This window comes from Coturnix japonica, chromosome 9, assembly GCF_054131305.1.
Source record: "Coturnix japonica strain WE chromosome 9, WE-NBRP24, whole genome shotgun sequence".
In the NCBI taxonomy this organism is placed as follows: Eukaryota; Metazoa; Chordata; class Aves; order Galliformes; family Phasianidae; genus Coturnix; species Coturnix japonica.
In genome coordinates this window covers 3,297,416-3,311,818 of record NC_140671.1, presented here as the reverse complement: position 1 = coordinate 3,311,818, position 14,403 = coordinate 3,297,416, and the positions used below count along the sequence as shown (strand labels likewise).

The 14,403-nt window shown below is 39.4% G+C and overlaps 1 protein-coding gene across 3 annotated transcripts in view; it reads left to right on the top strand.

Moving 5' to 3' along the window:
* The window catches only part of TMEM132C (transmembrane protein 132C), a 156,686-nt gene extending 143,958 nt beyond the window's left edge, over positions 1-12,728 (top strand). For 2 of the 3 annotated variants that reach the window (XM_085509482.1, XM_015878410.3), the window contains 4 exons: positions 1,247-1,452; positions 1,890-2,163; positions 3,085-3,276; positions 9,632-12,728. In XM_085509482.1, coding sequence (XP_085365608.1) covers positions 1,247-1,452; positions 1,890-2,163; positions 3,085-3,276; positions 9,632-10,828 — 1,869 coding nt within the window. In that variant the 3' untranslated portion in view covers positions 10,829-12,728. The remainder of the gene's footprint in view (positions 1-1,246; positions 1,453-1,889; positions 2,164-3,084; positions 3,277-9,631) is intronic. The other variant, XM_085509481.1, reaches the window with a different exon arrangement.
* Positions 12,729-14,403: the final 1,675 nt, after the last annotated feature.

The window sequence follows — 14,403 nt, the reverse complement described above, 5'->3', positions numbered from 1 at the left end:
TTTGTATTGTATTCTCTGAAGGTTCCTTTTGCAATCAAATATTTTATCAGAACGTGGGCAGCAGTTAAACCTGACAAAGGATACAAAATAGGTTGTATATGTCAAACAGGGAAAAATTTGGCTCCTGCACCCATCCATTCTATGTGAGGATGTGAATGTTACCAGTTGGAAATCTTTGTTAGAATAAAATGGTGTTAGGAAGTGGGAGTAAAAGGGAGCAGATGATGGTATATGTTCAGGTGGAGAGACACATTACCACCACTGCCAGTATTTGTTATGGGTGGTGAAATGTATCTGATGGGATGGGAGCAAGAACAGAAGTGGAAGAAATCTGCTGGGTTCACTGTTAATTTCTGCAGACATGCCAGCTCATTTAGTAATATAACAGCTCCCATTGCTAGCCACTTAATATATGATTAATGTACCACAGGATTTCCCCAGACATTTATGACACCTTTAGGAATAGATACGACAATGACTTTATCACATGGAGTCACTTCATACTATTTGCATCCCTCTTAATGATTTATGTATTTGGGAGTGATTTTATCACTGGTACTCAGTAAAGTAATAAATGAGAAAACTCAATGGTCTGTAAATTACAACATTGATTAAAGATGTGATTACTGATACAACTCTTACATGGCTATGATAATACTTGCTTATATTTCAAGACAGTATTTACATGATAATGATGAATCTACTGCAGCGTTTAGAAATACTTTGCAGCTTTAACTAAAATGTAAACATTTACAAACAGATAATGTTTATTGCAGAGGAAATGAGTAGACTTCTGTTATTCTGCAGTGGCTGAAATGCTCTCCAAAATCAGCTTTGTTTTGAGGACTTAAAGCAGCGTCACTTCCTGCTGAAGGTCAAATCGTGTTGGGGTAGAGCTTTGATTTGTTGCTTCCCACCATTGAGACCTGTCATGGTTTCTCAAGTTTCTCTTGGCCAAGCTGTGAGGGAACCATGCTCATTTCAAATTCCACAGCACTGTGAACAGTACATAGCAAACAGAGAATCAACCACTACTTTCATAATTGGTATCCACTTTTCAGGCACCTCCAGAGCCAAAGACAGATTTTTGTGTTCATCTGCTCCCATTCTAAAGGTTGTCATTAACATGCAAAAAGAGAATCTTTTTGGGTTTTTGTTTTGTCTTGTTTTGAGCTTTGAGGGTTATGCTTAGAGCCTGTGTTGTTTCAGCAATTACATTTTCTTCTTTCTCTCTCCCTCACCACAGGTTTCTGATAGATGCGACTATGTTTATGTCAATGGCAAAGAAATGAAAGGCAAGGTGAACGTGCTCGTGAACTTCACGTATCAGTATCTGAGTGCTCCTCTGCAAATCACAGTCTGGGTCCCACGCCTGCCTCTTCAGATAGACATTTCGGACACAGAACTGAGCCAAATAAAGGGCTGGCGAGTCCCTGTGGTTTCCAACAAAAGGTGTGTTTGAGATGCTCAATTTCTTGGGTATTTCTGTGAAATAATAGAGTTGATTTTAACTTTCAGCAAGAGCAGCTGCACCTGCACCCAAAATGCAGCATTTTTCCTTGTGTAACAGCAGCACTGGAACCTTTAGTTTTGCTCTGGACATTTGCATGTCTAATAAAGGTTCTAAAGTCTGTAGAATCCTTGTTGTGTTTGTGTCTATCATGTGCAACAGAGTACAGAACTTTGTAATAGTAACTGTTGTTCACACATATCAACTTAGGTGAAGAACTATTGTCCATTTGTATTGTTCTTTAGCATGCTAAATAGCCATGAATTAGCAAAGAGCTTAACACAACAGAAGGGAGGGCTTAAAAACTTCAGGAAATCATTTCCACTAGCACTCCAATGTTATTTTTCACTGATTCTCTCCATTTTTTTTAATCAAAAAGACCCACCAGAGACAGTGATGATGAAGATGAAGATGAACGGAAAGGAAGAGGTTGCACTCTGCAGTACCAGCATGCCATGGTGCGAGTCCTGACACAGTTTGTAGCTGAGGATTCTAGCCCTTGGGGTCAGCTGAGCTACCTCCTGGGCTCAGATTGGCAGTTTGACATTACAGACCTCGTAATGGATTTTATGAAGCTGGAAGAACCTCACATTGCCAAGCTGCAGGAAGGAAGGGTTTTAATTGGACGAGAAGTAGGAATGACAACAGTGCAGGTACTGTGCTCTGGACTGCCACATTCTACCATTCACTTAGAGAATCTATGCATGGGCACAAAATGCAGTACAGTTTTCCTTTGTCTTGAAACAGGATAATTTCCCATTACATTCCATGACCCTCTAGAGTGTCACACACAGAGTTAATAAAGGGACATTCAGTCAAGCTAGTGACAGTTCAAGACATGCAGCTTGACCAGGAATGGGAAGCCATGCAGCCTCCAGAGGCATTTAAAAAAGGCAAAAATTGCAGGCTGTGAAAAGTCAGAGTCCTTGTCCCACATAAAGAGATACAGGCTACCACCATTCAACTGATGAGCATAACGTATCATGTCTCAGTTCTTCTCTACCTGAAGAAACCCAGTGCACAAAATCTGAATGAAGCTTGTCTATGAGAAGGGGAAAGTGGAGAGGACAATATATATGTGAACAACAGCCTCCAAAGTTCCCATAGAGACAGCAGTATGGCTCTTGATTTTGTAAAAGGGAAGGATATTCTACTACCTTGATGCCCCGTTAGTAACAGCAGAGATAGGAAATGTGAATGACTGAGCAAAGAAGTAAAGGACAAATTCTAAATGTGTCTAACCTCCCTTTGAAATGACTGGGACAGAAATTTTACGTGCTTTCCCTTATTGAGATCCGAATTAACAGGAAAAGGAAAGTTTTTTGTTCAATTCTTGTAGTGAAGTGATACAAATCACACAGTGATGACAGTATAGTTCTCAGAATTGGATGCAGAGCTCTCAACCATAATCTCTGTATGGAATGTTTTTTCCCTCACGCCATTTGAAATCAGTGCTGATCTCCCCCTATGTTCTATGCTTCAGGCTTTGGAGGCAAAAAGAACAATGACCTTAAGAAATTTTATTTTAATTTATCAGCCTTTCTCTAAATTGATTCTTCTGTGTTTCTCTAAAGGTTTTATCTCCTCTCTCTGACTCCATCCTGGCAGAGAAGACAGTGACTGTTTTAGATGACAAAGTGACCATAACAGACCTTGGAGTCCAACTGGTGGCTGGGCTTTCACTCTTTCTTCAGCCAAGTGCAGCAAGTAATCGGGCTATTGTGGCTACAGCTGTTGCTCAGGAGCTGCTTCATACTCCTAAGCAGGTAGTGTACACTCCAGCTTTTACTGTTGTTGCCTTTTGGAATTGTGTTTTATCAACACAAGGTACATGTGATATTTTAGTATTAAGTGTACAAGTAATCCTAGCACATGTCTACAGCAATTACTTTCCTGTAGAGTTACTTTGGAATTGTCTTCTCATTTCTTCCTTTCAAATATGGACTTAATCCACCATAAGAGCTCTGGCTATACTGAAGTTTGCATTATTTACATTTTTAGTACCCTTTCTTTAAATAATGCAACATCTGTTATTTTTGCAACACGGAGAGTCTCTGGACAGTGATCTCTGTTTGCTATGTGAGCATGCCCTTGTTTTCCATGCCAGAGAGCACAGAGCTCTGTGTATCACGACAATTTGATATTTTGAAGAGCTATAAAGTAGAGGCAGAAAAAAGCCAAATACATTTCTTTTTCCTCCTGGATTCACATCAGACCACCAGTCTCCTCTGTTCTTTTATTTTTCCAATAGATTTTGGGGGGTTCATTAGTAGGGTGCCAATATGCTGATCCTTAATTCAAGGCAGCAAATTTCCATCTCTGTAAAAGGAGGACTTCTTGAAGGCCTCAGTTCCCATGTAGAAGAGAGGACAGAGAATTAGCATCAAACCAAGGCAAACAGCTGTATTGGGACAGACTAAAAACAAGGGTCAGCAGCAGCAAAACATGTTGTACCTATGTTCATTGCTCTTTCAGTCAGTCAATTTGAGGAGTGGAGCTGGGAACCATGCAACTAACTCTGCCTACATCTACTCCTCTCAGATAAACTGTATTTCATCTCAGGTCAACTTTAATGGCCCAGTTTTGTGATTATTGCTACCTAATTTTCTGGAACATGAAAATAATTTAGATTGTTTTATAATTTAGTGACAGGAAAACACCCAAACTAGGAGGACATGCTGCCCATCTGCTCCATTTACTGTATCCTGTAGACATAAGAATCTTACCTAATTAACCCACTTATGCCCTTTCTCCAGGGCTTGGAAACCACTTCTGACATGGTGTCTTCAGACAAAGACCGTAAAAGTAAAAGCTAAAGCATGTCTAACCCAATTGCACTAAGTAGACAGAACACCATTTCTATGGCAGCATCATTGCAAGAATCATGGCTTTGATTGCAGATAAAAGAGCTTGTGAATCTGGAAAGTTGAACAGATACATCATCAATTACTCAGATTTGTAGGCCTGAGTACGTGAAGATTCTTATCAAAACACAACATATTAAGACATACTAATGCATGACATCATTAGTGTATAATATGGCATCTCATATTGTATTATGGCATGGTAGTATGATATGAAATGACATTCTATATCACATCAATTGGCAAGTTATGAAATAACAGGAAAAGAAATAAGAACATGTAAATCTGTTTTGTTTTAAAATACTTTTTCCCAGTGTCTGTCTTTTGGAACAAAATTTTAGTGAAATATTTTGTTGAAGATGAATTTTACTGTGGGAAACAATATCTGTTTCCTCCACGTGGCACATTTCTGATACTGAAATGACTGAGTGTATTCCATTCTGAGCAGTAGCTTCTGCTTGTTGTAATGCTGACCAGGGTGGGGATGCTGCTGTCCCTGAGCCTACAAAAAGCCATATTAATACAGCTGAGAAACAAAATATATATAGATATAGATATAGATATATAGATATTGATATACATACAATTATTGAATATATATATATGTAGATATATATACAATTATTGAATTACTGAATACCCCTCTATCAATCATTGGGCAACTAATTACCTGAGGTGATGTTATGGGATGCTGAGTCCACACCTCCTTTTCTTGAAATCAATGGCTGAAAAGTGGTTCAGTGATTTAGGTGCCATAAAAATATGTGGAGGTTAACCAAATTTTAGGTATTACACTGAAATATTTCCTGAAAATTTGGAAACTGTAGCTGTGCACAGTCTCTTTTTAGTGGCCAACTGCTCAGGTAGGAAAACTGTTCCATTTGGCTTTCAGACTTGTTCAAATAAACACTGCTATCTTAAAGCCTTCCTCAAAATGTAAATGAAAGAAAATCTTCAGTGGTTAAGTGAATGAAGAGCTGAATGAGCTTCAAGGACTCTTAGATTTCAGCTGTCTCTTCAGGGGAAACTCAGTCATATCACACTGTAGGGTATGGCCTGTGGTCTGATGAACAGAAATGGGAGTGGACAAAATGAAAGAAAGAAAAAAGAAAGCCCTTAATAAACAGCTGTGTGTAGTAAAGTATCTCTCAGTGCTACTATAAAACGGAAGATATTTTCCATGGAATATAAAAGAGCAGTGTTAGCACTTTCTAAAGGCCAAGCTTTTCTGTTCCACGTGTGTATATCATGTTGACATCAGTGACAAGACCCAGCACAATGAGGCCATCTGTATCCTCAGGGAGTGTCCTGCAAGATGTCAGCTTTCCCTCTGATAGCAGGTGAGGGTGCTCAGCATCACCAGAGCCAGGATGACAAGCTGGAGTTGCTTACATGTCCCTGCCTTTTGGATTGACACAATACTGTCCTTTTTTAGCTTATGTCCTTCATGAAGACCAGTGCTGGGAGTTCACTGACATCTCACAGTTAAGTAATGGATATTGAGGGTATTTTTACGATGCAAATTCATTACTTTGTTCTTGCAGCGTAAATTACTTTTAAATTGTGTTTCTATATTCCTTAAGCTGGTAGAGCAATGAATGTAGTGGCACCTTGTTTGATAAAGGGATTAAGCAGCATGGGAAAGAGAAACGATGTGATGTTAGATAAGAATCTGAATTCTTCCCTTGCAAATACAAGCAAATTCCCACTGGAAAGGAATGTCACATTAGCACATTGGACAAAAAGGAGAGAAAGAAATACACAGTAGAGGAATGCATGGTTTGAATTAAGATCTGAGTGTTGGCTGCTTTTCATTTCCACATCAGAACAACCAAGCCCAATTTTTACTACACAAGCCACAGGCTTAAAAATAAATGCACATGTAATACTTTGATATTTCTTGTGATAAGATTGCTTGGGAAACCCATTTTAGCATTCAGGTCCCCAGATGAAACTATCAGAGCTGGTCTAATAGGGGCAGCTGAGAACAGTTTACCTTTTCTTTATTTTTGGGGGGGATATTTTCTGCAGAGCTATTCTGCTGTCCTTTTTTCATTTGGTTTTCTGCCTCACTTCAAGACTATTGCAGCTGTCATCCGAAGTTTAGGGTTTATTCACAGCTACTATTACATGTACTTTGGTGAATGAAGGCCATTTAAAGAATTCTTGTCATGGGATGAGGTAAAATATATTGATAAATCCTCTGTTGCATGTTTCTTAGAATCAGCATTCTCTAAAATGCGTTCAGTCCAACCTACCTTATTCTCTTAGAATAGACTTAGCCAGCAAACAGCATTTTGGGTTGGCTCATACAGGGGGAGCTGAAGCATATCATGTCACTTATTTACTCTGGTGATTTCCCCCTATTTTTATCCACCTAAGCATTATGTGGATAATAAAAGATAACAATACTAATAGAAAGCAAAACTCAAGGCTATCCAAGAGGATTTATCAAGTGGCATCTTTGGACTGATAAACAGCAACATAATACAGGGCTAGAAAAGGTGGTGAAACTGCAGCAGATGAAGGAAAACTGTCACACTTGTTGATCTGCTGTGTAGTTGTACTTAGAATGGAGGAGAATGGCAAAAGCACAAGAGAAAATATAGAGAAAATATATCCTCACAAAATATTTTTATGTGTTTAGGATAATCCTGGTATTTATAAGTGGTTGTGGAAAGTAGTTCCTTCGTCTTTTCTGGATTGGATTGTGCTGTCATTAATGTGATCTAATATGCAGTATCTGACTCACTTCACATCATCACAGCCACCATATAAATCATCCTGCTCTCTAAGAGACTGACACTAATGTGTAGTTGTGGTTCATTTGTTCATAGAGTACAACTGAGTGTGTGTGTGTGTGAGTGGGCATAAGTAAAAAGTGGAGGGAAGAAAGACTGGAGAGAGAATCCCTCAGACTATTTGTTTATGCTTAATAATTAATGAAAGCAAGTATTTGTCACTTCAGACTTGAGGGCATCAGATTGAGGGTAAGAGCTTTGCAGGTAAGAAGGCTCCAATCCATCTTCATCTGCTGATGGTAATTGGAGGACCCTGTCAGAGATTCAGAGTGGATTTATTGATGCGGTACATAGGATTTGCAGAAACAGCTCTTTGAAGGACATGCTACTAAATCATTTCTTTTTCTTTTTAGCTTTTCAGAATTTATAATCATTTGGGAAATTTGCTTCCTTCCTTTGCCTTCAGCTTGCCTTTAACAATGTGAATGAGAGGAAATGATCTTTTGCCAAATGTAATATTGGGGCTGATGCAATATATTTTGGCAGGATTTGAGATTCTGTCTCTCTTTCACTCTTTTCCCCTCCCCCCTTTTAAATTAACAACATCCATAGTATAAGCATGACAGTGTTGTGTTGTGTCGTGTTGTGTTGTGTTGTGTCGTGAATAAATTGGTTCTTCCTACGAAAAAAATGGTCTTTTGGAAACAAAATCTTAGTACTGGAAAAAAAATAGCACCTAAGGTATTGTATGCCTCTGTTATTTGTAGTAAATCGTGTGTCTGGAAATCTCATTTCTTTCTTCTCTACCTCTGCTTTATAAAATCAGGCATGCAGACTAATAAAGAAATAGTGGACAAAATAAAAGCTTTAATTTTGATTGCAGATTTCTAGCTATTTGGATTGAAATTCTCTGTGCTGGCTGCCTCCTTCTTTTTTAGGGTGAAGGAAGGCGATAGTGTTGTTGAAGTACAACTAGACATGCAACTTTTTCTCTCTACACATACCCGTAGAATATTCTTTTTATTTTCCCATGGCTGAGTTTGCTCTGCTACAGTTTTCTATGATACATGTTTAAGCTATGCCATCTAGCTCTGTGCTTCAGTCTTTTCAGTCATTTTTTGGGTTGTTTCTCTAAAGAAAGATCAGCTGTTTAAATTTCCTTATACATTTTACTCTTAGCAACTCCTGAGCTACTCTGGCTCTGTTTCAGCTGTTTGATGCACATGTGAATCACTGAGAACTTTGCCTTCTTTCTTGTTGTGCCACAACTTATTTTCCTTCTTTCAGTCCCTCAGGAACTTGCTGATGCTGCTTTGGAAATCAGATATTCAGTATAGTCCAACCTTCTGAGCAGCTAAATTCTCCTTGCTGTTTTCATTGAAAAGCTTTAAATTTAACTAGAAGGATTGCAATTCCCTTTGTTTATAACCATAGCGTAACAAATTGTAACCAATTGGAAACCATATTGGGTTGTAAATTTGTATTATGCCTGGATGGTAGCAGGGTAGCAATGTTTTTCCCCAATGGTGATTTTCAGCCCAGTTGTTCTGATGTACCCAAGTGTAAAGTTATTAGGGACATCTGCAGTTTAAGTCTGGTGAAGAAAAGAACTTAGTTCTTGTGTGAAGCTGCACTCCAGCAATCTGCCTGCATGTCTGCTGGCTGAACAGGCAACACATAGAGCAAATGAAAAAGTAAAGAAATCTCCTGCAAGGAAAGCTACTGAGACATGGATAAGTAAATATCTATATCATCTGGATTGGATTCAAATGGCAAAGAGCTGACCTCTAGCTTTGTATTTTCTTCTAATGATGACTTCTAGCAGTGCTGCCTGCAGAGAACAAAGACAGTCCAATTAAATCTAAGCCATTTCTGTTGATATCATAGAGATCATACCAGAATCCTCATCCTCCTCTCCTTCACACAGAAATACAGGAGAGCTTTTCACTGTCTCAAGGATAAAATGTGTTTTGATAGAACAAACATGAAAAATGGAATTGTTCCACGACTCTTTTTCTTACAGGTGAATCTTCTGCTCCAACCATTGCCAAGGTAGCTCTTTATTTCTGCAAAGATACGTAAGCCTTGTTGGATTTGACAGCTCCCCGTGATATCTGTGCATGGGCAACATGAGGAAAACTTCTTATTTTCAAGTGCCTGTAGTAATTTTTGTGCTTTGTCTTTTCCAGGTTTTGTATGACAGGAATGGCTTTCTTTGTGAATTATGTAAATTGTAACTCGCTGATGGATACTTTGGTGTTGTGGGCATCTCACATCCATTATTTCATATGTTCTTTTGCAAAATATTTACAGGAAGGTTGGCAGTGGAATGTCAGTGAAGAATTAGACCAAACTTCTGTCCTGTCAGCTGAAGCCTGGTTTGCTCTAAGTGCAATGCAGAGACTTTGTCTCCTGTTTCCTCGAGCTGTCATTCAGAGCTGAGAAATCAATGAGCGGTCGTGGGTTTAGCTGTTCTATTTGAGATCTTGTCTTTAACCATACCCCTCTCCTTTCAGGAAGCTGTGGTAAGCACCTGGATTCAGTTCAGTGACAGCTCTGTTACTCCGTTGGACATTTATGACTCTAAGGACTTCTCTCTTTCTGCTGTATCATTAGATGAAGCTGTTGTCTCGGTCCATCAGAATGCTGCCTTGAAATGGCCGGTTGTGGCAGCGGAAGGTGAAGGTCAGGGCACCTTAGTCAAGGTGGACATGATGATTTCTGAAGCCTGCCAGAAGTCTAAGAGGAAAAGTATCCTGGCTGTGGGAAATGGCAACATCAAAGTCAAGTTTGGCCAGAATGACGCAGACTCTGATACAGGCGGAGATTATGATGGTGAGGAGATTGAAAACCATGCCAGTGACCGCCGGCACAAAGTGTCTGACCAGGAGCGCTATGGCCAAGAGGGACGGTATTATGGCGGCTCTTCAGCAGAGCGAGAGGAGAGCACCATCAGGAAAGTTGGCACCACAGCAAAATCTGTAATAAAAAACAAAGTGATTAAAAACAAGCTGGATGGTGGCAAACTCTCAGATGATAGCCAGCTGCAGAACATTCCTATAGACTTCACCAACTTCCCTGCTCAAGTAGATCTCCCAAAAGGCAACGCAGGCATGGAGGAAAATGATCTGGTGCAGACACCTCGGGGCCTTAGTGATCTGGAGATTGGGATGTATGCTCTGCTGGGGGTCTTCTGCCTGGCAATTCTAGTCTTCCTAATAAACTGTGCAACATTTGCACTTAAGTACCGTCACAAACAGGTTCTGGTGGAAGGGCAGACCACTATGACCCATTCCCACGACTGGGTCTGGCTGGGAAATGAAGCAGAACTGCTTGAGAACACAGCAGATGCATTGCCTCAGCAGGATGAACACACAACTATTATTGACCGAGGGACGGGTTGTGAGGAGAGCAACCAGCTCCTCAATGGCAGTGCTCAGAAGAACATTCAGAGCCAGATTCACAGGAATGCTGACTCAGGGGGCAAGATTGTAAAGGAACAGAAATCCGAACCTTTACATTCGCCAACTTCTAAAAGGAAGCGGGTAAAATTCACAACATTCACCACCATCCCACCCGACGATGGTTGTCCGACTGTCAATTCAATCCTAAGTAGCAATGACGATGACATTAAGTGGGTGTGCCAGGATATGGACCTGGGGGACTCCAAAGAGATAAGAAACTACATGGACAAGCTCAAAGATAAAGTGTAGCTCCTTGCTGGGTTGTTTTTTGGTTTTTTTTTCGGGGGGGTTTAACCACACCTTGATGCCTTCAGTTCTACAGTATACATTGGGACAGAAGAGGGGGCAGGAAAAGGACCCACAGGAGAAACTATGAGGCAGTTTTTTACAATCAGGGAAAGAAAGTTGCCAAACTGTCCGTGGCTACATGTATTTTTCTTCAGGTTTTTTGCTTTGCTTTGCTTTCCTGAAAGCTTTTCAAGCATTTAGGATTGGGATATTAATAGCAGAAAGGAACAAGGAGATGGTGTGGCCAGTATAATGAACTGGGAAAGGTAAGGTTGTGAAAATATGTATTGTGGGTCACAATAATTATACTTAAGTTTCAAAGTACCAAAAATATTCAGGAAAAAAAAAAAAAAAAAAGAATAAAAGATAAAGAGAATATAAGATCTTAAAAAGAATAAGCAAGAAGCAAAGAATGACTTATTTATATTTCCAATAGAACATCCCAGGTATGGACATATGACCCATAAGAAGACTTCATACTGTAACTCAGTCTGGTTCTTTCTCTTCCTTCACTAGAAGTGAAGATAGGTCTTTGGCATTAAATATGAAGGAGAAAGAAATTACTTGCTATTTTTATTTCTACTTTTCTGTTTGTCTTCTACATTGAAACACGATCATTTTCCCTTTTGTATTTTTCTTCTAATTATCTTAAAACCAGGAAAATTTTCAATACAGGAAGTCTGCAGTGGACCAAGAAGATTTTATTTCTATGTTGGCTATAAAAGTCTGTCATGTGAAGAATTCAGAGGACAAATATTGAACAGTTTTCTTCTGATGTCTCTTCTGAAAGCAAAAGCCTCAAATGTTTCATTCTAGCTAAAAGTGTTCCGTTTGGAAGAAGCGTTCCTTTAAATTTCAGGTTTGTTTGTTTTACATTTCCGCAACCAAAGTTCCCATGTTTCACCAAGGGAAGAAGGTGCTGTTTTGCATTACCACACTGAAGTTCCAACCAGTGGAGTTATCCACTGGTTTAATTTAAATGTACCTGGAACAGAGACCATCACAGGCCTAATATATATAACCTGGATTTTGGTGGGGTTTTTTTCCAAGTTCATGAGTTCATGATTTCCTTCTGTAAGTTTCTGTTCCTACTAATGTCACCAGCTCTCACTGAGGTTTGAAAGTTGGAAGAGTGAACATGAATTGTCCTCAGAGTTGTATTTTCTTATACTGGGAGAGCTGTTCAGAGGGGGAGAAATGTTACTGGAGCAAGGACAAGGAATATCTAGAGCTCTGTGTTGATCTAAAAATATATCTATTTTTTGCCATTAAACCAGCTAAGATTGAAATTTTTTATTAGATAGTACATCTGTTATTTTGCGTTAAAAAATAATAGAAACCCAGTAATGAATCCGAAGGAAATACAAAATAGTTGATTTATTGTATAAAAGGGCAGAACTGCATTGACTCAGTGCCACTTTACACCAGTGGAGACGCAGATCAAAAAATCTCTGACATCCCAAACCTTTTGTAACTCCAAGGAGGATGGTATATCCAGCTCATTGGAAAGCAGTATTATGTCTTGACTGTTAGCTGGAAGCACTTGCATTGTCCTGTCCTTACTGATGTATTTCTCTTTTTTTTTTTTCCCCCTTTTAATTATTAACTCCATAGTTTGCATTAGGGGAGGTTTCTTTTGCTGTTGTTCGTTTGTTGTGGGGTTTTTCTTTGTTGTTGTTGTTTGTTTTTGTTTCTTTGGGTTTTTTTTTTTTACTCAGACAAAACCAGTCCTGCCACCCGGTAACATAGACGGACGTTTTAACATGATAAGCCTAGTATGCATTGTAGACTGAAAGAATGTAATATTTATTTATACATGTTATACAAATTGTAATTAAAATGCTTTACATGGCTTGACAAATTAACCTCTCCTTTATGAGGGGAGGTGGCTGTTTCTGTCATTTCTGTGTGGAAGTGCTGCATCCACTACCTAACAGCTGAAACAAAATCTAAGCTGCTTTTGGAGGAGAGAATAGAGATGTATGAAAGCTTTTCGCTGTTCTGATCCTTCTTTTGTGAACTGCTTCCCTTCCCCACCCAACGTGTGGTGATGATGATGGATGGCAGGAGAAGACAGCAGTCAGGCACAGTTCATGGCAGTGTCACTATTAATCTTGCTCATCTCCATGCCCACCATCAGCACGAACAATTCCAGGACTCTTGCTTCTGATGTGTGCAACTTTCGTGCAGCCCGGTCATGATTAATTATGTTGCTACTCTGATTGATACAGTAGGTTCAGATGGAAGCAAGTTTCGCTGAATCACAACTGACAAATACAAAGCACCCTGTGTCCCAAAGGACCCCAAGCTACTTCACAAGCTAAGCACAGTGATGCATCAGCCACACCTCAGGGATCAGTATATCTTCCTGGGAAAGTGCAAGTGCCTCTGAGGTGAAAAAGGCATTTACAGTGTCGAGCTGCAAAATGCAACAGGAGAGGAACAAAAAAGATGTGCGGAACTAAGAGAGCTCACCATGATATCACAGGCATACACAATGCAGTCATTCAAAATGCGTTTTTAAGAAGGCTGTTCATGTGCTGTGCAGCTCTTGTTATAGCATGAAGGATGGCATCTCCAATAAGCCAGTGCTCCCAAGCGCTCTCTGGGATACTGGTACAGCACTGGTGGAGAGGAATGGAGAGATGGCTATCTCCATTTCTAGTCCATGCACCCTATCTTTGTTTATGGTAGCTGAGGTTATATAGGATCAGAAGAGAAAAGGGTATCTCCATCCAGCATAGCAAACAGTTGGCTGCTGAGAGAAAACCTGGTGAGGTGAATTCATCTTACTTTGCATATTTATAATGAAATGCATATGGTTGTTATTTATATATATGTTTAATCTTGCTATCTCACTGTATTGTCAAGGAAATGTATCCCACAGTGAACAAAAACATTACTCCTAATTCACCTCTTCCTCTCCAAAACCTCAGAATTTTTTTCAAGAAGGAAACTTACCATCATTGTAATTAAAAAAAGGAAAAAATCAGTTTCCCATGAGAAACTGTTTTGCAACTCCTTTTCAAAAACAGTGATGTAAATTTTTTGTTGAAAGTCTCATTCTTGTATGAATGCATCTCAGATTGAATTCAACATTCCCAAAGAGGAACAGAGCTCTTTTGTTAAGAATAGGAAAATTATAGCTTATTCATTATTTCAGTACTTGTGAAGATAAGCATCATTTCCTTTCCATTTATTGACCGCATCTATAGCTCTCTGCTTGCTGTTCAGATTTAGAGTTAGACAGTTTGCTTGAAATAATTCCCCTTTGGAAAGAGCTTATATTTAATGTGTAGTCATGGCCTTTATGTTACTGACCATCACAAACGATACCGCCTTGAAAGCTAAACTTCACTGATGATTACCCCTTGCCAATTCTCAATGACAGTATTCTGCCATGATATTTGCACTAGAAGATGTCATCTCTTAGAGCCTCTCTGAAGTAGGTGGTTTCAGAGATGTTGCACACATACAGACTTTTGTCTGCAGTCTATAGTGCTGGGCTGGGTGTTGACCATTCACACACATACAGC